The 24,460-nt window shown below is 32.7% G+C and overlaps 1 protein-coding gene across 1 annotated transcript in view; it reads left to right on the plus strand.

The window, feature by feature from the left end:
* The window catches only part of LOC148277538 (uncharacterized), a gene marked incomplete at its 5' end in the record, with an annotated part of 122,801 nt that overhangs the window by 51,845 nt on the left and 46,496 nt on the right, over positions 1–24,460 (plus strand). Inside the window, one exon of the mRNA XM_088232752.1 lies at positions 22,467–22,556. Coding sequence (XP_088088878.1) covers positions 22,467–22,505 — 39 coding nt within the window. The remainder of the gene's footprint in view (positions 1–22,466; positions 22,557–24,460) is intronic.

Consider the following 24,460-nt stretch of genomic DNA (forward strand, 5'->3'; position numbering starts at 1 on the left):
TAAAGAAACAAACAGTCGACAATGATATAGTAACATTAAAAAAATACAGTTTAAAGACAGACCAGCAAAGTTTCTAAATAAGAATCGTACATATTATTAAATTGTGTTACAACAAAAGGGTGTGTTTATGTGTATTTGTATGAGAGTAAGTGTAGATGTGTGTTTATGTGTATTAGTGTAGGAGTAAGTGTTCAGGTGTGTGTAAGTGTGAGCATCATTAAATATGTTTCAAAAATTCTATACATATCTACTTTTACACATCTAGTAAATGTTATCATTGTTTGGCTTAGTATTTATTTTTTTAAAACATAAATACCCTATTACCGAAGATATATAAATAAATTAAACCTTAAAATTATACAAGATTTATAAAAAAAATTAACCTATAAATTATACAACATGTTCAATGGAATGTTTAAACAATAATAACAATAATTTTAATTATAATAAAAAATAACTGAAAACATGAGTGGAAAAAGGTGTGTGACAAAAACGAAAGCAGAGATATCTGTAGTTCAATAACAAATAACTAGCGACGTGATAATAATTGCTCACCATGGTTGTTTATCGTATTCGCGATCACAGAGGAACATCATGAAATACAAAAATATTTACATTTCGCGACGTATTATCCTGCTGCGCAATCACATATTTTAATTTCACTGGTGTAAATATGAGAAATATTACAAAACTGTTATTTTTATTAATTTATTTATTATTTATTGTGCAAATCATTGCATTTAGCCAGCAGTTGGTAAGCCAAATGTCAAGAAAAGCATTCGCCATAGAAATTGTAATTTAACTTTCATTTTTTTGTATTAGATACTCCTTACTCTTTTGCAAATGTAATAAAGTGTTTTATTTTTATAGGAAACGCCGATTTTTTACCAATGATGTACGATTTATGTACGAGGAAAACAAAAAGCCAACCAACACGAGCGTTGACTTAGAGATTACACACGCGTTGACTTATGATTGCGATAACTTATGCGTGCCCGCTCAAATGTTTAGCATGTTTTTAAGCACGTCGATAGTTATTTGTGATTGAGCGACTGGGGTTTAATTTTTGAACAGCTCTTTTTAATGGCTTTCTGTGAAGGGACGGTACATAAAATTTAAACTTATCTAAAAAAGTAGAACCTCCATTCACTTTTTATTCAATTGTCATTGAACAATTATACATACATAGATTCTATAATACATACGGTAGAACTGCTTAAAATATTTCCGATGAGAATATCGATGGATGCAGAAATTGAGAACAGAGAAAAACATGACATGACTGAATCCAACAAATACTTGATAGACATGTCGAAATTCGTAATAATTGGCGCGCGTGCACGAAAAGCCAGCGTAGCGTGGTATTCTATCTTCTCTGCCTACCCTTATAGAAACGGCGTTAAAGTTTGTTCGTTTTGTTTCATTTGTTTGTTACGTACTTAAAAATCTTATAATTTGTAGATATTCGTCGATTTCTGCACCTCAAAACTGAACTTTTTTGTTGTTTTTTTTTTTTAGAAAGATTATCTGAATAAAATTTTCTGTGTCGATACCTTTTGCGTTTATTCAAAAAAAGTTACCATGTTAATTTGTATACCGTGCGTCCGAATACAAGAGACAAAACTGGGCGCTTTTGAGGATTTTTAAATGGTTCTAACTGTCAAAAAAAACAATTTATCAAAGAAACAAAACGACAGCGACATGTAAATAATAAATATCTATAGTGCGTAAATAAATTGTTCTCCAGAGAGAAAATACGGGAATACGTTTGAATGAAGAAAAGCGGGAACACGTTTCCTTTTAAGCATAGTAGGCGAACGCGCCAACCGCTACACTACGGGGCAGATTTATCTCAACTTGATTTCCTTCATCAGGATTTTTATCTCAGACGAGTCGAAAGCGCTCGTCGTATTTCACATGCAGAACTAACTGTATTCTTCATCCTCCCGGACACAAAAAACATGCAGGGTTCAGATACAAAATTACGTCAATTTTCTCACTGAAATTTCGAAATGTCATTTTGCACTTAGCAAAAGCATTTCAAATGCTGCGCTATTTAGGATATCATGCTATTGACATGAAAAAAATAGCAATAATTTGCACTTCAGTGCCGAGTTGGTCGGTACTCATTGCGATTCAGCGCAGACTCCGAAGAGGGGGCAGAGAAATGTCTCTCGAAACTCACCGCTCAGTCTAGTTCCCATCACTGTGGTGTGACGTCGTTTTTGTAAAAAAAAAACACAAAAAAACTCTTCTTTTTTAAATAAGTGGCTTATAATATTTTGAAGTAAGTGTACATACGTCTTTAAAATAATTGTAATACAAAAATTCACGGGAACCAATTTGAAATTGTTAATACCTGATCGCTTTTTTATGTGATTTCTTTCTACGGTCATTTTTGTATCCACATGCAATGGTGCATAGGGAACTGCAAATAATTTCATAAAAATTCGTTATTAATAGTGGTTCGTTGTGTGTCCGGACAAATAAATAGTACAGTTCTGTGTGTGAAATTGGACGAGAATCCTAGACGAGTGGTTTTGACTCAATGGCTAAATCCAGGTAAAATATTCTAATTAAATAAAATCCTTCTCTCTTTATCCCCCCCTCTCTTCATAGTGTAGTGTAGATATTTAGTAATTTTTTTATTTCTTAAAATATATATTATTACTATTTTATTATTTATAAATTTATTGCAAAAAAATAATATGCATACTTAATAACCGGGAATCTATTTAAAACCAATTAATGTAAAATGAAAACGGAGTGTTCTCTGTTTATGATAGTCTCCATCTAACATGGCACAGCCTGTTCTAAGATGGAGATTTTCTATCTTTAGAGCGTAAGTAGTCCTATACTAATAAAACAATAACATAAAAAAGAAAAACTAAAATTACTTAATTATAAATGCCTAGCTAATCAAATGTAAGAAATTAAAAATCATTATTATACAAATATAAAGTATATATATGTGCCAAGAATACATGTTACTTAAACATAAATAATAAAGTATACTATATAATAAAACAAATATAAAACAATAAAATGCATAAAAATAATATGTGTAACAATAAAGTACTACGTTTATTGATTTACATATATACTTGTATATGTTCATCAATATTTTATTTTATTATTTCTTTTTTTTTATTTCCCTTTCCGCAGCTAATAATGCATAGGGCACTGCATTGATACACCAATCGCAGTGTATCTTGATCATTTTTGTTACATAAAGGTAAGATGATCAGTCTTACGCTTCAAATACCAGTCCAGGGACTATAAAATATTCTGGCGTGAAAACACCCTTTTCAAATAAATATTTCATATCAACCATGCCGGGAATCGAACCCGAGACCTCTTGCATGGGAGACAAACGCGCGGACCATTACTCCACGAGGCCGACATGTATAGTGTAGATATTTGTAAATTTTTTATTTCTTAAAATATATATACTTGTATATGTTTATCAATATTTTATTATATAATTAACATATTATAATATACCAACAGCATGTTCATACGAGTATACCCCTGATTAAAAAAAAAAAGAACGGTTTGGGAAGGTAGGAAGAAATTGCCTTAAGGCAATATGTCCGCCCTTATGTATATGTATGTGAGCAAAAACAAAAAATCAACACGCCGTTTTCCCGTTCAAATAGGCAGAGAGACAAAACGCCACATCACTCTATATTTGCATACATATCTCGCTTCCTCTACATTCATACATCTTCTCATGCACGCACGCCGATTATTCCGACTTTTGACATGTCTATCTTCAAATATTTGTTGGATTTGGCCCTACCATGTCTTTCTCGGTCTTCCTCTATTTCTGCATCCATCAACACTCGCATTGTAAATATTCTTAGCCGTTCTTTCGCTGTCCATTCGCTCTACATGTCTAAACCAGCGCAGAGCCCCTTTCTTGATTTGTCGATAATGCCTATCTCAGCCTTGCATAATGTACGGATCTCTAAATTTGTGCATCTATCGTACATAGTTTTACCACACATTCGCCTGAGAGATCGAATTTCGTCAGCATTCAGCCTACATTCATCCCTGTTTTTACAAGTCAATACTTCGCTCCCATGCATCAGAGTCGGGACCAGGACTCCACTGTGAACTGCTAATTTTGCCTCCAATTTCTATACTTCTTCATGGACCAGGTGGATGTAGGCCCTGTAGATGCCTAGACTTCTATACTACCTTCTCCTAAACGTTCTTCATCTCTGTTGTAATATGTTAATATAAACAGCTCCCCAGGGAATTAAATCCAGTCCTTGTCTACAAAAATTTGGACAAACTCAAAATATGGTTGATATACTTATACGAATAAAAAAAAATGGTATTAACAAATAATAAAAATTTGTTTACAGTAAATATATATAAGATAATAACATAATATCATGTACACAAAAATATTTGATACATTCATTTCAGAAAAAGATAATAATACACATTAAAAACAGAAAAAAAATTGCATGAAAAAGAAAGTTTCATTACGACATTAATAATTAGTTTTAAACAGTGCATTTCAGAACGTTTTAAAATGGATAATTGTCGAATTAAAAATGTCTGTATCACAAGTGAATTTGTTGCATTTGCGAGAGAGTGATAAAAAAAGGATGATCGAATAGGTTCCAATTCATCAAAATTGTCTGGCCCGCATATTTTCTAAACACTGTAGACTGACAAATGTAAGGAAATCATACGATTTCGCCATTTTAAAACACAGTTTTTTCAAAATTGTGTACGCAACTAAAAAAATAAAGTAATTTAAAATTGAAATAAAGGTTACTGGAAAAATACGATAGATATCAAAAAGTTAAAAAATTATATCAAAATCACATTTTTCGTCGCTAAAAATGAGAAAATTTTAATGAAAGTATATTTTATTAATTTAAAATTAAATTACATTTAAACGACATTTTGAACAGTTGTTCTTGACCTAATGTTATTAAATATTTGTATGTAACCACTTGCTGGCTTTTCTGTTTTCCGCTTTCAAGACGTACCGTCTCTTCGTCAGAACACCATTTAAACCAACATGCGAAACCCACTATACACCTTCACCATGGTTGTCGCACAAAAATATAAAACCAGCACGACATGCATTTTAATAAGCACATGCACTGATTAGGACAAACATGCACGGATTAAAATATGAAAATATTTTATGTTGTTTAAGAAATAGTTGTTTTTGAAGTCGCTGGTCTTAATTCGCCGTATTACTGGCAGGGCCGGAGAAATGAAGTGCCGTATTAAACATGGAGTCATAGAATTAAGAAAAGTCCAGATTCCGCACACGCACATCAAACAGAAGGCGACTCAACTACTCATAAATGAGTAGGTTTACGTTTTGACCCATTAGATTCATTGTAGACGTCGCTCAGAACGCAACTCCTGATTTGAATTCAACTATGCCGTGTTGTGTCCTTTTAAAGTGTAGAAGTACTGCTAGGATCTTAAAGAAACAGGATGCAATCAGACATCATCTGTAATTTGCAAATGAATGTGTATATAACAAATGCATTACTTAAAAATTGAATTATTTTTCCATCTGTCAGATTGTCGAAGAAACAAAATGGAAATTTCGTTAGTGTTGCCAGGGTAGAATTTTTTTTTACCCTATTTTGCTCATCTAATTAAAGAACTAATGAAAATAAGACATCGGATTAAACAACGCCGTGGGGGACATTTGAACAAAATTATCTTTAAAACATATTATTTAACATGATATAAAAATATCCATTAATTCAATGACTCTTATTAAATGACCCTTTACGTATCTACTCTGTTGTGTCAATCAATGTTTCCGCGTGCACAATAAAATTTTAGAGAAATTAACAGATAACTTTTTTCTACCTTAAATTTGTGTTATGATTTTTTTTCCCATCAAGCCACATGACCCGGCGACTTTACGAATACGCGCGGCGAAAGTAAGCCGGAGTGGGGGAATTATTGGACACAGTCCGATGTATTCAAATATGATTCTACGCTCCTTCTGGACTATTCTTAATTCTATGCATGGGTATTGTACTTCCATGGCCCTTTTTTAAAAGGTTCTACGTCTCTGCTGAAATATCTCTGAATATGTTCCTAGTAAATAAAGTTCACTGCACTTTAAATTTGATTTAATACCTGCGTCTATGTTTGTTACGAGGTATAGTGTGATCATAAAATATATCGCCGTCTTGATGGCGAAATGACCTACGTGAAAAATGCTTAAGAGAGTAGCTGGTGTCTGGGAATTCTGATGAATATTTACAGACATTATTTTTGTAACACCCTGTCGCAAATGTCTCCCCGATCCTGTGGGAAAAAGACAACTGAACGTCGGACTGATTTTGCCCAACTAAAACAAACAAAATCGACATTAAACTGTCCCGTTTTCCGCAGCTTAAAACTGAACCGATTTTTTTTCCCGATTTTTTTTATTCCGCAAAGTATATAAATTAGTAAATTGTTTTCAGGCGTTGCCTAGTAGGTGAATTGGTTCAGCCGGATGAATCTTACACGCATGATAAAGGGTTTCAGCTCTTTCACTTCACAAAAGTCAACAGATGGAGGAGTTGAGGAAATGTAGATGTTAAAACTAAATAAAGATACTGCAGAACTAATTTACAAAACAATCATTCTTCCACATATAGATTACTGCTCAACAATATTATTTTTAGCAAACGAAGGAAATTTAAATAAACTAGAAATTTTACAAAATAAAGCGATGAGAATAGTTCTTAAGAAAAATAAATATAGCAATGTAAAAAAAATGAGAGATGAACTAAAATGGTTATCTGTAAGAAGGAGACTTAAATTTAATATGTTGATATTTATACATAAATTTTTTCACGATAAATTACCAAAATATTTTAAGGATAAAGTTGTCTTAAACAAAAATTGTCATGAATATGCTACTAGACAAAAGGATAAAATAAGACTACCATTATTGAAAAGAGCTGAGTCGCAAAATTGTTTGATGTATAAGGGTTTAAAAATGTATGATGAGATGCCTGAATGTATGAAGAATGAAAAGTGTCTGAAAGAATTTAAAAATAAAGGTATAAGTTACTGTAAGGAAATGTAAATATATATAGATGATGTAAATGTACATAATAGTTTATATTAGTTTTAATATAAGCTAACTTAAGAAATAAATAAAAAATTTAAAAAAAAACTTAGGCAGAATGGTGAATGTTACTCAGTGTGTAAAGTAACCACTTAAACCAGCCAATGACAGATCATCAGCCCTGTATATGCCCAGACTTCCATATTCTTTTTTCAAAAATGTTTTCTCTCTCTGTTGCAACAGATTTAGATTTGAATAACTCCTTAGATAGGAAATCCAGCCTGTCTGCAAACATTTGAACATACTCAAAACATTGTTTAATCTTCTTTGACTGAAAGTTGTTTTGATTTCCGATTGCTCTTGCAGCATCAGGGTGGAATGTCTAGTAACTCTAGAAGCTCATTCAAACCGCTTTAACTATTTTTAAAAATATTTTTTGGCTTAGTTTGATAGCAAATTTTTTTAAAAAATCACCGAACTTCCTTATTTGCGATAGTCCTGAACCTGATCAGCCGCTATAATAATAGACAGAGGATTAAGAAAGTTGACAGCTTAAAATACTTGGGAGTTCACATGACTGAGGATAGAAGCATGAACAAAGAGCTCGCAACCCGCCTAGGAATTGCTGGAGCATTATTTAACATGAAGCGTGTTGTCTGGAACTCTAGTATATACTTGGTCAAAACGAAATGCCCATTATTCACTTCTTATATAATACCAGTTCTTCTATATGGGTGCAAATCTTGGCACCTTACCAAAGCTCAGAACACCAAATTTCTGAGTTTTGAGAGTAAGTGCTTGAGAAGAATATTAGGTATAAAGGTTGATTGATTTTATAACTTACATTAAAGTCTGAGAACGGACGCAGCAGCCTCCTATAACGAGCGTCTTGACGATGCGGCAGTGAACCTGGTTTGGAAACGTGCTGTGCATGCCTCAGGAGAGCCTAAACTCAAGTTGCTTCTTCTTTAAACCTGCGGGCTCACGCTGTCCTGAAAGGCCATGAGATTACGATCTTTCAAGTTTATTTGGCGGAACTAAGGGGCCCTGGATTACAAATATATTTAAAAAAAATATGTGTTACAAATTCTCTTAGATGAGTTCTGCTGATTGGTGAATTGGCTTTCCGTAAATCACAAATCTATCACAACGCTTTATCATTGTTTGATTCAGAAGAACTAGTGACGTCGTTCAAAGTAGTTCGTTTTTATTTAAAACTTTTTCATTATTTTTTCCATACATTTTCGCGAAACTTGGCAGTAAAGTTTAATGCTCAAGCTGTTACCGCGCGCACGAAAAACCTTTTAAAAACAAGGTTTAGTTTTTAATTTCCTGTAGCACTAAACTTCCTTATTGAATTCGATTCAATGATAGCATGAAAGAAGATGACTAGTTATTAAAGAAATCAAGATATTTGCTGGCAGATCAAAGAGTTCTAGGCACGACGGAGTGAAAATAATAATTTAGTCTATGTTTTTCAGTATGAAAAAGTCAATTTTGTCTGTGGTTCTTGTTGGGATATTAAATTATATAAAGCTCAGTAGTTCCGCGGTTCAAAGAGTGTAATTTTTACCGCGCCTAAGAAAATATTTTTTCTATTTAATTTCTCGTAGCTCTGAACGTCTTCGTAATCATTCGCCCATTGATTGCTTTCGCTTAAGCAGGTATCTTCAAGTATTATTTTTTTAGAAATAAATATAATTTTAAAATGTCTTGTGATCATACTGTTAAATTTATATGCATTTATATCAATGTATGCCAAATATCTACCTGCGCGGATCGAATCTCATTTTTAGTCATTTTGCATATATAATTTATTAAAAAATACAATGTGAATCCACTTGTGCCTATATTTTGATACCAAAAAGCTTGCTTACCTATGGAATTCCGTTTAGTACAGAAAAAAAAAACTATTTTTTCTATGAAAATTGTACATTCAAATGATTGAAATATTGTCATATGTGTATAAATCTCATTTCTGAAAAAGCATTGCTGAACAACTAGAAGAATTTGTGTATCTGGGAAGCATGTTTTCAAGAGATGGAAGAGTAGAAAATGCGGGCAACAAAATTAACGTAACACTAAACACAGTAATTTCTAATAAAAATATGTCAATCGAAGCTAAACTGGCAGTGCACAACGGAGTTTTAGTCGCAACACTCATGTATGGAAGTGAAACATGGAACTGGCAGAGGAAGGATGAAAGCCGAGTGAACGCGGTTGAAATGCGATCTCTCAGACGAATGTGTGGGAATCAATGTATGAAAGGGTTACGAATGATGAAATCAGGCGAGAGTGTAAATCTGAGTCAAGTATAATTGATAAGATTAAGAAAGGGTCTCTGAGATGGTTTGGTCACGTAGAACGAATGGACGATGAAAGAATGGTAAAACAAGTATATATGGCGAAAATGAACGGCAACGCGAGACGAGGACGACCAAGGAAGACGTGGCATGATCAGATAAACCAAAATCTTAAGCCTGGTCATGTCAAAAGCAGACCGAACGAAAGGGCATGTATGACAAGATGTATGAATGGGGAAGAAGCTAGGATTGTATGCCAGGATAGATGTGTGTAGCGGTCCATTCTCTCTGCCTACCCCTGCGGAGAAATGGCGTGATGGAAGAAGTAGCTGGAAAAGCCCTGGGGGTGGGAGTCTATAAATACTATGAAGGCATCTTTTACTGATTCTTCGGGTTTAGTTATTCCACTGTCCATTAAAACAATTAGTAACGAAAAATTGTTAAAAAAGGCTTTAAAAAAATGGAGCTGGGTATGAGTAAGATTTATTTATTTATTTGGTTTACAAACAATAAAAAATAATACATAATACACATCAATATTAAACAATAAAAAAAATACACTCCTTATTTTTAATCAAATACACGTAAACACTCATTAAATACATATTCAAATAAAATGAGCAAAATAAATTATTAAATTGAAAATAAATTATTGTAAAAATTGTACGAATTGTAATGTATTATAATATAATGTATTTTTCAATAACATAGATATATTTAACTGCAGTAAACTCACTTTTAAAACAAGAATTAAAAAACTATTATATGAAAAAAAATATGTTTCTTTATAAAAAAAAATATTTTTACATTATTAATTTAAGTTGTTTCTATTCACTCATATCAAACACACACGCACTCTCTCCATAAACCCACTCTCCCACCCATATACACTCACACACATATTCACATACCTACCAAAACCACACTCCACTCACTTACCCACGCATCCTCACGCACAAAAACTAACTGAAATGGATTTTTATAATTGTATGTGGAAAACTGATTTGACTTTATTTTATGTTTTTTTATAATGTTGAATACATTTTTTTTGTATTGCTGTTGTTTTTCTGAATAAACAAAAAATAAAAAAACAAACATGAATAAAATTAACAATAAAAATCAAATTATTTTAAAGAAATCATTCATTAATATAAAACTAATAAAAGCAATCCATAAAATACCAATAAAAACAATAAACAAAATATGCATAAAAACAAAAGCAGCTATGTAACCTATTAAAATTAAACAAAAAAAAAGAATAATAATAATTATCATGGTTTATTATCAAAAATAACAGTGACCTTATCTACTACATACTCTATATTGTCACATCTCACAACATCTTCGAGATTTGCACTGGTTAAAAAACCCAGAGAGAATAAAATACAAGCTGTGCTGGACAGTATTTAAATCCCTTCATGAAATGGCTCTGAGATACATATCGGACCTTTGTATTAGGGAAAATACATGTCAAAGAAAATCTACTCTTAGGTCAGCATTTGATTCAGGAAGAGGAAAACTTGTCGTAATCCGGCGCTCCCCAAACACTAGATTTGGAAATCGTGCTTTTGCCACCGCCGTCCCCTCTGCCTGGAACCAATTGCCTTCAAACTTACGAATCATCGACAGTCACAGTCAGTTCAGATCCCAACTAAAATCCCACTTCTTTAGACTATCATACCCTCAATTTTAAATCTGGAAGTATAATATATTGCTTAAGTTTAGTTAGAATGTAAGTTTAGATATACAATCGTAAAGCGCCCTTGAGGTGATTTTTTACAAAAATGGCGCTAAATAAATCAGCCAAATATTATTATTATTACATACACAGTTAGGTAATAGATTTCTCTGGATCATGTCAAGTCTGTCTAACTAGGAACAACCTGTTTTAAGTATCAATATAAAAACGCATTTTGTATACACTTCTTAAATCTAAACAAAATGGATTGTCTCATTCTCCCAAACCAATATTGAATCACTTGCTCCACAAATGTATAATTTGTGTTATGTTTTTGTTATTTTATAGTGCTTTTTTTAATACAAATAATATAGGTATTTATAAATGAAATATAAACATAAATACGAAGTGTATAAAACTGTTTGAAAATTTTGTAAATTATCTCTGTGTATTGGTAGTCATCTTTGTTTATTTTCACATGTAAAAATATATTTTTTGAAAAGTATGAAAAGTATGTTTTTATGTGTCCTCGGCACGGGTAACCCCACATGTAGTGAGGTCACATTTTTTATTATTAATTATCATTGTTTATTTTGTGGAAAAAAAAAATTCGTCTTTTTTGATATAATAAATAAATTAAATCAATTTCAAATAAAATACAATAAAACAAATTAATGTATAAAAGTCACAGGGCCGTCGTAGGCCATGCAGGAGCTCTCGGGCAGACAGAGGTTGAGGTTTTTAGAAAGGGACCCTTTTAGAATTTCAAAGCCCCCATCAGGTCGGGGGCCCTGGGCTCGCGCCCCACGCGCCCTTATGGAAAATATGACCCCGAAAAGTTGCTTATATTTATTACATTTCTAAAATATCCGTCAGTTTTTACCATTCTCAATTTTTTGGAATAAAAAATTGACAAGTTTATAAATAATTTGCTTATCTCGGCTGAGACACAATGACATACATATACACGCAAGCGACTTTCAGAAGTATTAGTAACTGTTATTTCTAATTCACTAACACTATAAGAATTACGTTTATATGAAACAGGGTTGTGCAAAATATGAACAAAACAAAATTATTTTAACAAATGAAGAAAGAATAACAAACGAAAGTTTTATTTATTTATTTTTAACGCGCATCTGGCTTTTCATATTAATGCAACAACTTATTGATGTTTTCTGTAGATATTTCTTGATAAAACTTCATAGTTATTGATTTTCAGTCCTGCCTTTCAGATGCTTAATTAGGTGAAAGAACTCGTCGATCAAATTAAACACAATAAATCCTAAGGACATTTGATAGATATTTTTATGAAAATCATTAGCAGTGTTGTAAATGTCTTGGTATTTACAAAGTTTATGATCTGGCTCATTTCAGCAGTGGCCACTCTATAAAATTCACCTTTCCACCTATGTTTGGACATCCGTATTTCTTCATTTCATCCAACTATTGATTTTCGTCAAGTGCCCCTGCAAATGCTTAGCCTTCCATATTTCGTTGTAGTCTGATGAATTTTATGGAAATCAAACGATTTTGCCATTTTAAAACACAGTTTCATTCAAAATCCAGTTAATAAAAAAGGAAGTAAAAACCGTTTTCGGTAAAAGGTATTTCTGATAAAAAATATGTTAAAAAGTTTTATATAACTAAAATATAATTACTTTTTGACCAGAAAATTACGCTTCTTGAAATTTTGACTCAACTTAGGTACTCAAAAGACAATGCATTTGAGTTAATTTTGTTGTAATGATTTTAAGATAATAATTTGAACGAGACAGTGAAAAAAATATTTAAATTTTGATTTTAAAAAGGAAATACCAGCATTTTAAATGACACCAATTTGCCGGCATCAATTCTTAATTTTGAAGTAAAATTATGCCATCAATAATTGTTTAAAATAGCCAAAATATTTTAGATTTAAACTCTTTTTAACTTATTATGTTTTCGTATCGGATCTAAGTATTTACTTCAAACAGTACTTTTTCGGCCAAAATGTTAATTTATTTATTTATTTATTTATTTATTTCATTTTATTTGGGATTTTTACAGCTATTACATAAACAAAATAATTAGAAAAATCTTAAAAATACTAAAGCCAATTAAAAAAATCCACTGTAAATATAATGACACATAATATATAAGAAAAGAAGTTTAGTAATTGTATTTGTGTGACGTTTGTATTCATGTGTATGTGAATGTGTGTATGCGTGAATGAATGAGGGAGAGGATACATGTGCGTGTGGGAATGAAAGAGGGAGAGGGTGCGTTTGTATGGGTGCGTAAGTATGAAAATAATATATTTGCTTAAAACTTGTAAATTGTATTAAAAATGGTACAATAAAGAACTTAGTAAAAAGTTAGAAAGTTAGAAATGTTCATATTGGCATTTATTATTAATAGTTAATTGGTTTTAAAACATTGCCAGTCTCATTAACTGGTTGACTTGACTTGGGGTCTAAATCATGGCGGAGTAACGTTTTTAACGTGAACATTAAACAAAAATTAAATTCTTAAACGGCGTTTTCTAGCATCCCTGTTTTTCTTGACGTTCTACCACATACACAATTGGCGCACGCTAGAACGCACACACGTATTATTTTGCACTGTAATAATAACACACACGCACTAACACAAGCTCGTACATCTTATTACAGGCCATTGAATGTTTGTCTGTGACAGGGTTGTCAAGATTTGAAATAAAAACAAGCTGTTTTCAAAAACAATAAAAATGATTATTTGAATCAATGCCAATTTAAACAATATTAAGTACAACAACAGCCTGGTGGTGTAGTAATCAGATCGATCACAGGAAAACTATTTCTGAGAAGGGAGTATATAAGTCTAGGCATTTATGGGGCTTATGACCTGTCATTGGCTGATTTATTTGGACTATTTTTTTTCCTTTTTTTGCACCACAACAGGCCAGGAGGCCCAATTACAGTGGTGAATTACATCACAGAACACCCAGGCTTGAGAAAAATCACATTTTAATTTTTGTTTTCTCACCGGGAATCGAACCCGGAACCTTCCGTGCGTGAGTCAAGCGTCTTGACCACTACACCACGGAAGCCGCCTCTTGACACACTGTGTAACATTCACCATTCTGCCTATATTTGAACATCTATATTACTTCAATTCTTTCATCTGTTGATGTTTGTGAAGTTAAAGAGCTGAAACCTTTATTTATGCGGGTGAAATTCATCTAATTGAATTATTTCACCTACATACTAGGCAACGTCTGAAAACATTATTTTTTCAATTTCTATACTTCTTCATGGACCAGGTAATTTATCAACAATATTTTGAGTTTGTCTAAATTTTTGGAGACAAGGACTGGATCCAACTCCCTGGGGAGCTGTTTATATTAACATATTACAACGGAGATGAAGAACATTTAAGAGAACGTAATATAGAAGTCTAGGCATCTACAGGGCTTATGACCTAGAGATGCCTAGACTTCTACATTACCTTCTCTTAAATGTTCTTCATCTCTGTTGTAATATGTTAATTTATAAGAACCTGCTGACGAGTTGTATGTATGCAACTCAGCAGGACTTTAATTTAAGACTTTTTTGTAAATATTAAAAAAAAAAAAAAAACCAACCAACCCAACCAACCCTGTTTCCAGTTGTAACAACTACATACATGTGGACTTGTGTTTGTGTTGGCCGATATTTACGAACAAATTTGTACTGTTACTTACTATACATTAGTTACTCATATTCCAGTTATTAACTCCACGCATATATGCTAATATAAATCGTAAAACTCTACTCCTGATTCTGACGTCAGAAGATCTCAGCTTTCTGAGTGTCCGCAGATTAGATATTATATGAGTACAAATGTACAAACTAATCACCCCGCTGTTTCACCAAAGCGACAAGCAGCGATAATAAAACGCAACTTAATCTTTGCCTATGGATATCGCTTCCTCTACATTCTTATAGCCCCACCACACTATGCTCCTTGCGCTGCTCATGCTCATGCCCCTCGCGCTGCCGCCTTCTCGCCCGATGTTGCCCTCTCCGCCCACACACTGCTCTACTCGCGCAATTAATCGCGACGCTCCGCACTTGTCATTTGTCTTTCTATACAATGGACGATGAAACTGTGACGGCGTGCGCGCTATGCATTTTAGTACAGCTAATTATATCAATGTATGTTAATATAGAATGATGGAATATTTTTATGTTTTTTAAAATTTTTTTAATTACTTTAAAATAAAAAAGTACCTTATAGTCTTTAACAGAATATTTTCAGAAAGATCTTACATAACACAAAAATATTATTTCTGTCTATTTATTATAGGAGCAAAAATTCATAAACATTTCTTGTATAACCAGGAACAGGCCATGCCTGTGTGGGATTTGTGTTTGCTATTTTTACAACAATATTTTGAGTTTGTCCAAATTTTTGTACACAAGGACTGGATTCAACTCCCTGGGGAGCTGTTTATATTAACATTTTACAACAGAGATGAAAAACATTTAAGAGAAGGTAATTTAGAAGTCTAGGCATCTACAAGGCTTATGACCTGTCAATGGCTGGTTTAAGTGGCCACTTTACACACTGTGTAACATTCATCATTCTGCCTATATTTAAACATCTATATTCCTTCAATTCTTTCAAGGAATATAGATGTTGCCACTTAAACCAGCCATTGACAGGTCATAAGCCCTGTAGATGCCTAGACTTCTAAATTACCTTCTTTTAAATGTTCTTCATCTCTGTTGTAAAATGTTGCTATTTTTACAGTTAATATGTATTTCATTTATATGTAATTATCCTTTATTTTTCTAATAGGTACTTTGTTTCACCTCTTCTGTATATTGTAAAAAAAAATTACAAAAAAAAGTTTTAAAAATGTCATACAAATAAATATACATCATTTAAAAATGACGTGAGCGTCTTGTGTGAGCGCTCGATGCGTACTGCGACCCCGGGATTATGTGCCCCCCCCACTCGCGCTCATATTGCCGGCCCTTTGACTCCGACCGACAAAATAGGGAGCGATGGGCACGACGAGGAGCATGACGAGCGGCATGACGAGTAATGTTGCCACACTACGTCTCTGCCTCCTTTCCCTGCTACTTCCCATCCACTCGTCGAGTGTGGGAAGTAGCAAGTTTCAAGTTTTAATACTTCGTCTACAATAACATCAGTGGCTAATTTATGAATACATTTTCGATCGTTTTTAAATCGTATTTCTATATAAGTGTACACCCCTCTGTTGGCGAGAAGACCGGAGTTTGACGTTTGCAAAAAGAATGCCATATTTAAAAAAAATATATATAATTTATGTTTTGGAATTCAACCATAAACGAGTGCCTACTTAAATTCAATATTGGAATATTAACAATTTTTAGTTTTGGAATTTAATCACAAACAAGTACCTAGGTACCTACTTATCAATTAAAAGTATTTTTCCAAGGCAAGCCAACGTTCCGGCAGGACAACGTCTGTCGGGTCAGCTAGTAGCATATACGTCCTAAGCCAATTACAAAAGTTTCATGAAGAAACATAAATACAAGAAGTAAACAAAAAAAACATAAAACTTTGTAGCAAAGATAAACAAGGGCAATAAAGTAATGGTGTACAAAAGAAAAAATCATAAAAACGAAAGACATTAGACTTCGAGCTAAACCAAACCAATCCAACTTCATCCCACACTGTTTTAGTCGCGAAGAGATCGACGAAAAGCCGGAAGATCTATCCCAAAGAATTCCAAGTCGTGTGACGAATCGACCAATCTACACATTCTGGACATTGGGTAATTATTCTTATTTTGAAATAGAGCAATCTCTTAATCTGTCTTCATTGGATAGACGTAGAACTGAGATGGACCTTATATGCATTTTCAAAATACTTAATGCTATAAGTGATGTCCCATATCTGTTGCAATCAATTTCTTTTCATGTTCCCAACCGTGTCACCAGAAGTCAAAATCTGCTATTTATAAAATCTTCCAAGAGCAACTTTGGTTTTTATGCCCCAATGTCCAGAATGTGTAGATTGGTCAATTCATCACACGACTTGGAATTTTTTGGGATAGATCTTCCGGCTTTTCGTAGATCTCTTTGCGACTAAACAGTGTGGGATGAAGTTGGATTGGCATGGTTTAGCTCAAAGTTTTTGATCTTTCGTTTTTTTAAATATATCGTATACTATTATTGTTTTGCCCTTGTTTGTCTTTGCTAAATAGTTTTATGTTCTTTTAGTTCAGTTTATTGCATTTATGTTTCTTCATGTAACTTTTGTAATTGGCTTAGGCCGTATATATATAATAAATAAATATACGAGGGCATTAAAAACTATTTTTATACGGTACTGTATGGGAGTGTGTTCACTTAAGCGAACTGCCACTGTCAAAGATCTGGGAGTTATGTTTGATGCTAGACTGAAATTTCATACTCACATAGGCACTGTCTGTGACAATGCGCGCAAAATGTTGGGATTTGTTCTTCGAACAACTAAGGTGTTCTTGAATACTCGTGTTCTAAGGGTTCTTTATAACTCATTGGTGCGAAGCAGACTTGAGTGTGGATCTCTGATCTGGGCACCCCACGAATTGAAGTACTCTCTTATGCTAGAGATGGTTTAGAAGAAATTTCTGAGGTATCTTTACTCAAGGGAGTGCGGATGCTATCCGTGGTTGTACCCGTCTGACTTCATACTGGGAATGCTCGGCTACAAAAGTTTGGAGAAAATAAGAAATGCATTCTTGCTTATGTATTTTTTCCGGTTGATCCGTGGTATTACGATCAACATAGGTGTAACAGAGAGTATTTTTCTTTATGTTCCTATTGACTACCTTAGACATAGACAGCTTAAGCTGTTTTATCTTCCTGCTGCCGATGGTAATGCATGTAGGAAGAGCAAGATCTTTACTCAACAGTATCTCTTCGGATATCGACATCATTCATATTAGTGAAAAAAAGTTCAGAGAGGATAGCATTCTTACTCTATAATTGCTGGGTATTTTTATTTGACCATCTTTGTATATTTAAATTTTACTGTTAATTTTTTCGTGTTATGTATGCATTGAAATATTTTGCAATGTACATAAACGTTTATAAAATACATAAATTGAAATAAAAAAACAGCCGTTAAAAATAACTAGTTAATTTTTTTCGTGTATGTATCTTTTGAAATAAATGTATTTTTTAGTACAAATTTTTGACTAACCCTTCTTTTGACCAGTCTGTTTTTTGGTAGACTGGATGATATTTCTTGTATCAATAAGTCCACCAAAGTACCAACTATTTGTAATTGAAGATTTAAATAAATAAATTAGTAAAGTTGTTCTTCATTCTGTCTCGAAATGTACGTTTGAAATCACGGCCCGAAATATTTGCGTAAATCAGAAGAACGCAAAAAAAATAATATTTAAACTATTATTTGCAGCACTAGCTTTGAAACTTTTCATTTGAAATAATATAACAAAATAATGGATTAAATATCTTACATATTTCTAATAGAAGCCTAAAGTTATAAAATTAAATTAAATTTATTTTAAATAAAATTAAAATTATAAAAAATTGTCGAAAATAACCTTCTCGTAATTAATAAGCAAATAAATAATCACTTAATAATCCGAGTAAACAAAACACTTTTTCTTTTATTTTTTTCTTATTTCATCATTATTGTAATATTTAATTTATTTTTTACGTGTGGAATGATGCGGAGTGGCTTTTTAAAGGTACGCTTTTTTCTTCTTTTTTTGACATTGTATTTTGTAATGTATAGTTGGCCTATAATTTTGGTTTATTTGTTAATATATTTTTTTTGTTATAATGGCTGTTGTTCCCTTTTAATAAATAAAATAAATTCACTATTAGAAAATGGAAATCAAGTTGGGGTAGAATGGGGTTCGAACCTCGGACCTCTGATCCGCGAGGCACGGGACCACTCTGCGAACATTTTGGCGCATTCTGAATATTAAGTGTAATTTGTTTAAGAGAATGGCATAAAGACTCCGTAGAAATGTACCGAGTACTGACGCCCAAATTGGTTGCGAATGATTATTTCTCAACTTGTATTATGTAAGACAGAACCAAATCACTTGTACGGGTTTGTTATGCAAACCGTACTGTAGAAGTGAGAGGGGGTAGGTCTAACTGTGTTTCCCAAACTGTCTGTCTGCCAGGACCGTGCGGTAACTTTTCGTAAGTTCATTATGCAGACATTCAAGTTAGAATCCCTCTAAAACTTTGGTAAATAGATATATCATTTCAACCATTGGTCGTTGGCCAACTGGTCATTGATCGCTTCGGGCTCATCTCTTCAAAATAAAACGTGTTACCTCTCCATTTTTTTTATTTTTTTTATTTCGAATACAAACAGGTGTACGAGTTGAATTAATATTTTTAGAAAACTATATAACATGTATACATAGTAGGGCCTGCCATCCAATTATATGTATTCACTAAATAATACTGTAAGAAAGCAACGACGGTTTAATGTTCAAACTATATAAATAATAAATAATATTTATTAAAATAAGAGAAATATGGACAAAACAAGGAGATAGTGGGAAGGAAAATAAGGAAATTGATAAGGAGTTGTGAAGGATGATTGAAGGAAAGTAGGATTGGAAAGTTGCATTTGATTTAATGATGTCGAGCAAGAAAAGAGACAAAACGTCTATTCTCTGTTATTCTAAATCAAGCCTATTAGTTCTCTTCTGTACCTATTGTATGGAGTGTTAAATATATCAAGACTATTAAAATTCTTGTTAAATGCTTTACATAACTTCCTGGGGGTTATCAAGTGAAACTAATATTAATTTTATTCAAACCTTGCAAAATTCTATGATCAAATTGCTGCTACATAAAGATGTATACCGCCAGAGACACAATATTTCAATATCATTAATGTATAAATCTGTAAATAAATTATCTGTTAGGGCTCTACTTTGGTACAAATTAATTTGTCAGCATGCGTCGCACTCCGAGTATAAACTCAAGTTGGTACATGATTACAACACCAGGTTTACTAGTATGGAAGGGCTAGCTGTTCCTAGATACTGCAATAAATATGGCAAAAGGACACTGCAATACAGTATACCTAAAATATTTAACATGTTACCAAACAATATTAAAAATACTGAGTTAAATACAGGAGTGCGACGTTTGCTCAAATTATGGTTATTAGAAAAAAGTTTTTTGTATTAGTGATAGTTTTTAATTTTTCATAATGTAATCTGTAATTGTTTTTCAAGTAAAATTATTGTAAATGTAGGTTAAGTGTAAATAATCAATGTAATTTATAAGAACCTGCTGACGAGTTGTATGTATGCAACTCAGCAGGACTTTAATTTAAGAATATTTTTGAAAAATAAATAAAAAAAAAAAAACGGTAAACAATTGAAAAAAAATAAAAAAATGCGAGGGATCGTAGAATGTTTCCGATGGTTAGTTTTATTTTACGAATATAGAAAATATCAGAGAGACTAGTTGGTCTGGAGGGGACACGGTAAGCAAATAAATGAATGAGTTCTGGGGAATCAAATGTATTATTTACAATTTTGTAAAGCAGGGTCTGATCGAAAATATTAGGACTGTATTGGCGTACGGATGCGAGGTAGTCATTGACAGTGAGGCCAGCTGAGGTGCTGGACATGTTTGAAAGCAGAGTTCTTCACCGAATCTGGGATCCCGTGAACGATGGTGAATCGCACAGAATATATGAAGTCCCTAGTATCTCCTAGGTCAAGGCTCGAACCTCTCCATGTTGTGAATGCGGTTTCTAAATTCCCTTACCAGCTCAAATGTCTACCATCGTTTCTGATCTAAATCACTAAATTGTGTCAGTTACCTATTTGAACAATCTTGCCAACGAACTCTTTCAAAATTGACTAACTAACTTTATTGGTTGCAATAGTGAAAGATATTTTGTAATTGTGATAATTTATTAATATGATGTCTGTGACCAAACACTTAACTTGAGAGTGGCCAAAACAATGTGTCATGTCAAAGTAATGTGTCATTTGCTTTTATAAATCCAATTTTGTCATATTCTAAAACTGATTGACATACTGTAAATCCAATTAGCCAATAAGTAAATTAAGCCAATCTGTAAATCTACTTCATAATAAACTTGTACTTGACTGTAAACTTACCTTTAATGAACATATTGATACTATGATTAACAAGTCACTAAAACTCTTGGGTTTTGTCAGTGACTTTACTAATATGTTCACGGTTAAAACATTATATTGCTCACTTGTTCGTCCTCTTTTAGAATATGCATCCGTGATCTGGTCTCCCTTCTACGTAGGCCGGATACTTCATATCGCATCGGTGCATCATCGTTTGCTAAGAAAAGTAGCATGGATGATTGGCCTCGAGATGGGAGACTACACTTACGGAGAAATGGAGTCAATGTTAAAAATCTCAAGTCTACAAAAACGTAGAAATAACATTGACTCCATATTTATGTTTAATTTACTGAATGGCTTAATTGATGTACCATCGTTACTGGAACAGGTGGCATTCAATGTTCCGATCCGCTAGTTGCGAAATAATAATGTGCTGTTCCTCGATCAACACAGCACAAACTATGGCTCGCATGCACCAATGTCCCGATTGTGTCGTATTGTAAACTCGAGACAAGATTTGGACCTTTTTGGTGTAAGTCTTTATAGTTTTAAAAATTCACTAAGATAGACCGGATGTTGTCTTGAGGTAGTAATTTTTTTTTTGTCCTAGCTTGAATTTTATTTACTTATATTTTATTTTATTAGTGCCGGTATTAATTATAGGAAATTGTATTTATCATCGTTAGAAGGGACTGCATAAGTCCGTCAAATAAATAAATAAATAATATATTTTTAATAGTTCTTTTAAGCCAATCTGTAAATCTACTTCATAATATATTTTTAAAAGTACTTTTAAGCCAATCTGTAAATCAATTTTTTTTAGTTTATTCTTATTAGGTTTTTTATTTGTTTATTTTTCCATACATATATTAATTTATACTATAGGAATATAATTACAAAAATACTTTTTAGAAAAATACATCTTAAAATTAAGCTTTAACACGAATTAGAAAAAATTCCCACAAAGACTACAGCGTCTGAGCGTGGGCCAATTCTTTTTAAATTATGAAGCTTATAGCACATGTATATGGTATGACATGACCATGAAAATTTCATTAAAAGAAACAAAATCGATTCAGTTTTGATGTGTGGAAATCGGGAAGATGAAACGTGGATATTGTTCATTTTAAGGCAAAATCAGTCCGACGTGGAGTTGTCTTTTTTGGACGGTATCGGGAAGACATTTGCAGAAGAGTGATAAAAAAAGAAAGTTCAAATACCCTTTCATCAAAATTCTCTACCACAACATGTCCACTTAAGTAACACATCACATGAAAACAGTCCGCCATTGTACTAATTATATATTTTTTGCTATTGTTTCAGAAAGAAATGCATGTAACGGAATCTCTGAAGATGTCTTAATTGGGATTTCGCATTTTATTAGAGCTATAGGAATACCGCTGTTTAAATAAGGTAAGAAGGCATTATTTTTCCTCAGGTACTTCGCTTCCTCTACATTCATACATCTCCTCATGCATGCACGTCGATTATTCTGACTTTTGACATGTCTATCTTCAAACTTTGCTCATTATACACTACAGTGGTTTTCAAGAGTTGTGGCGATGTGGCTCTTGGACAAGGCGCAATACCCATAAAGCATAATGTTTTAATCATGCATCATTTTTTTAATGCAGTTATGTGTCAATGATTATGTACTTGTGAGAGGTATAGTGAGCGGTAATAGCGGGGTGGTCCGCTGTCATTCGGGTGAATATGAGTGTGAGTGTCCGTGCATCACCTTGCGGTCGCTTCTTGGTGTGCTGCCTGCGAGTGCAAAACAAAATAAATTAGAAATATACATAGCACATTGTTCTTGAACTTTGCAACAATGGTGATTGGACTCATAAAGGTAATAAACCAAAATCAGTGATCGAACATCCCATTTCCAAGACAAACGAAAACGATTTTTTTAGCCTTGTACATGACACGTAAGGCTTCTAAATACAGGGGTCCAAGTATATATAAAAATAAAAAATACATAAAAAACATAGCATATTGTACTCATGTAAGTGTGTTTTTTTTTCTTAATGCCCAATAAAGATTATTATTATCATTATGGATAATTTACAAAGCGTCATTTAAAAAAAAAACTCACTGGTGCTGTACAATTGGTATCACAACTCGTCTTGCAGCTACATAGCGCATGGACGCTTAGGATTCTAGTTCCTCGTTTCCAATTACGATAGAATATAATACAAGATAACAGATAAGAGCTACAGAGTGCATGGACGATGATTGGAGTTCTAGACCCTAATGATGATGAATTTTAAGTATTCAAATTCCTAAATTCCACACAAGTCATGGTCAAAAAAGCTTTGTCTTTAAAGGTGTAAAAAATTACAATAATCTTCCCAACGAACTAAAAACTATTCAAAATAACATATCAATAAATAAATTTAAATCTAAAGAAATTTTTTGAACACGTGTAAAAACTACAAATTAAATTTTAATTATTATGAATATATTATTGTTTTATGATTTTTCTTTATATATCCTATGTTTTTTTTTCTTTCTCATGTACTCGTATTTAAAATTTAAAATTATATAAACTCTTATAAATAAACAACTACAACAGTGTAAGTCACTTCCAAGCACAAGAGTTAGTCTATTTTTTTGGAGAGTTACAGTGATAACATTGACTAGATGTGTAAAAGTAGAAATATATAGATTTTTTTAAAAACATATACCTCTTATGAAATTTAATAATAAAAAACCAAAAAAATATTTGATAGTTTCTGATATTTTCACACGAAAATTGGAGTAACAAACGCTTTGCAGTTACAAAGCGCATGGAATTTTAGAAACTTACAATTATTTAAATAAAATGTAAACATCGAGCAGAGTAGTCAAGTTCAGTGTTCATGATAAAAAGTTAATAAAAAAAACAACTGAGTACTAAAGTACTGAATCATACATGATGAAGGAAGGGAAGTTCGAGAAAATCATCGAACAATACATTCCACAAAAGTGGTCCCAAAACAGAGCCTTGAGGACAGCCACATGAATTCTTACGTGATAAACGTGTACTACCTTCGGGATACGCAACGTTTCGATTTGTAAAATAGCTTATTATAATTTTGAATAAGTTTGCAGGTATTTGTCAAAGTCGTAGCTTGGATAAAAAGTATGATAAATACTATTAAAGTAGTGTGTAAAATGGTCATACCACGTTTTTCTTAGTCTTTTTCGCGATCCATTAAGATTTGCATTATAAACCCTTTTAGTTGTTCTTTCACTGTCCATTCGCTCTGCATGTCCAATCCACCGAAATACAACACTCCTATCTTGTTTTTGCCGTTCAATAAATTGAAAATAAT

The sequence above is a fragment of the Micrasema longulum genome, unplaced genomic scaffold (genome assembly GCF_059751315.1).
Source record: "Micrasema longulum isolate JH-2025_06_02 unplaced genomic scaffold, ASM5975131v1 h1tg001016l, whole genome shotgun sequence".
Classification (NCBI taxonomy): domain Eukaryota; kingdom Metazoa; phylum Arthropoda; class Insecta; order Trichoptera; family Brachycentridae; genus Micrasema; species Micrasema longulum.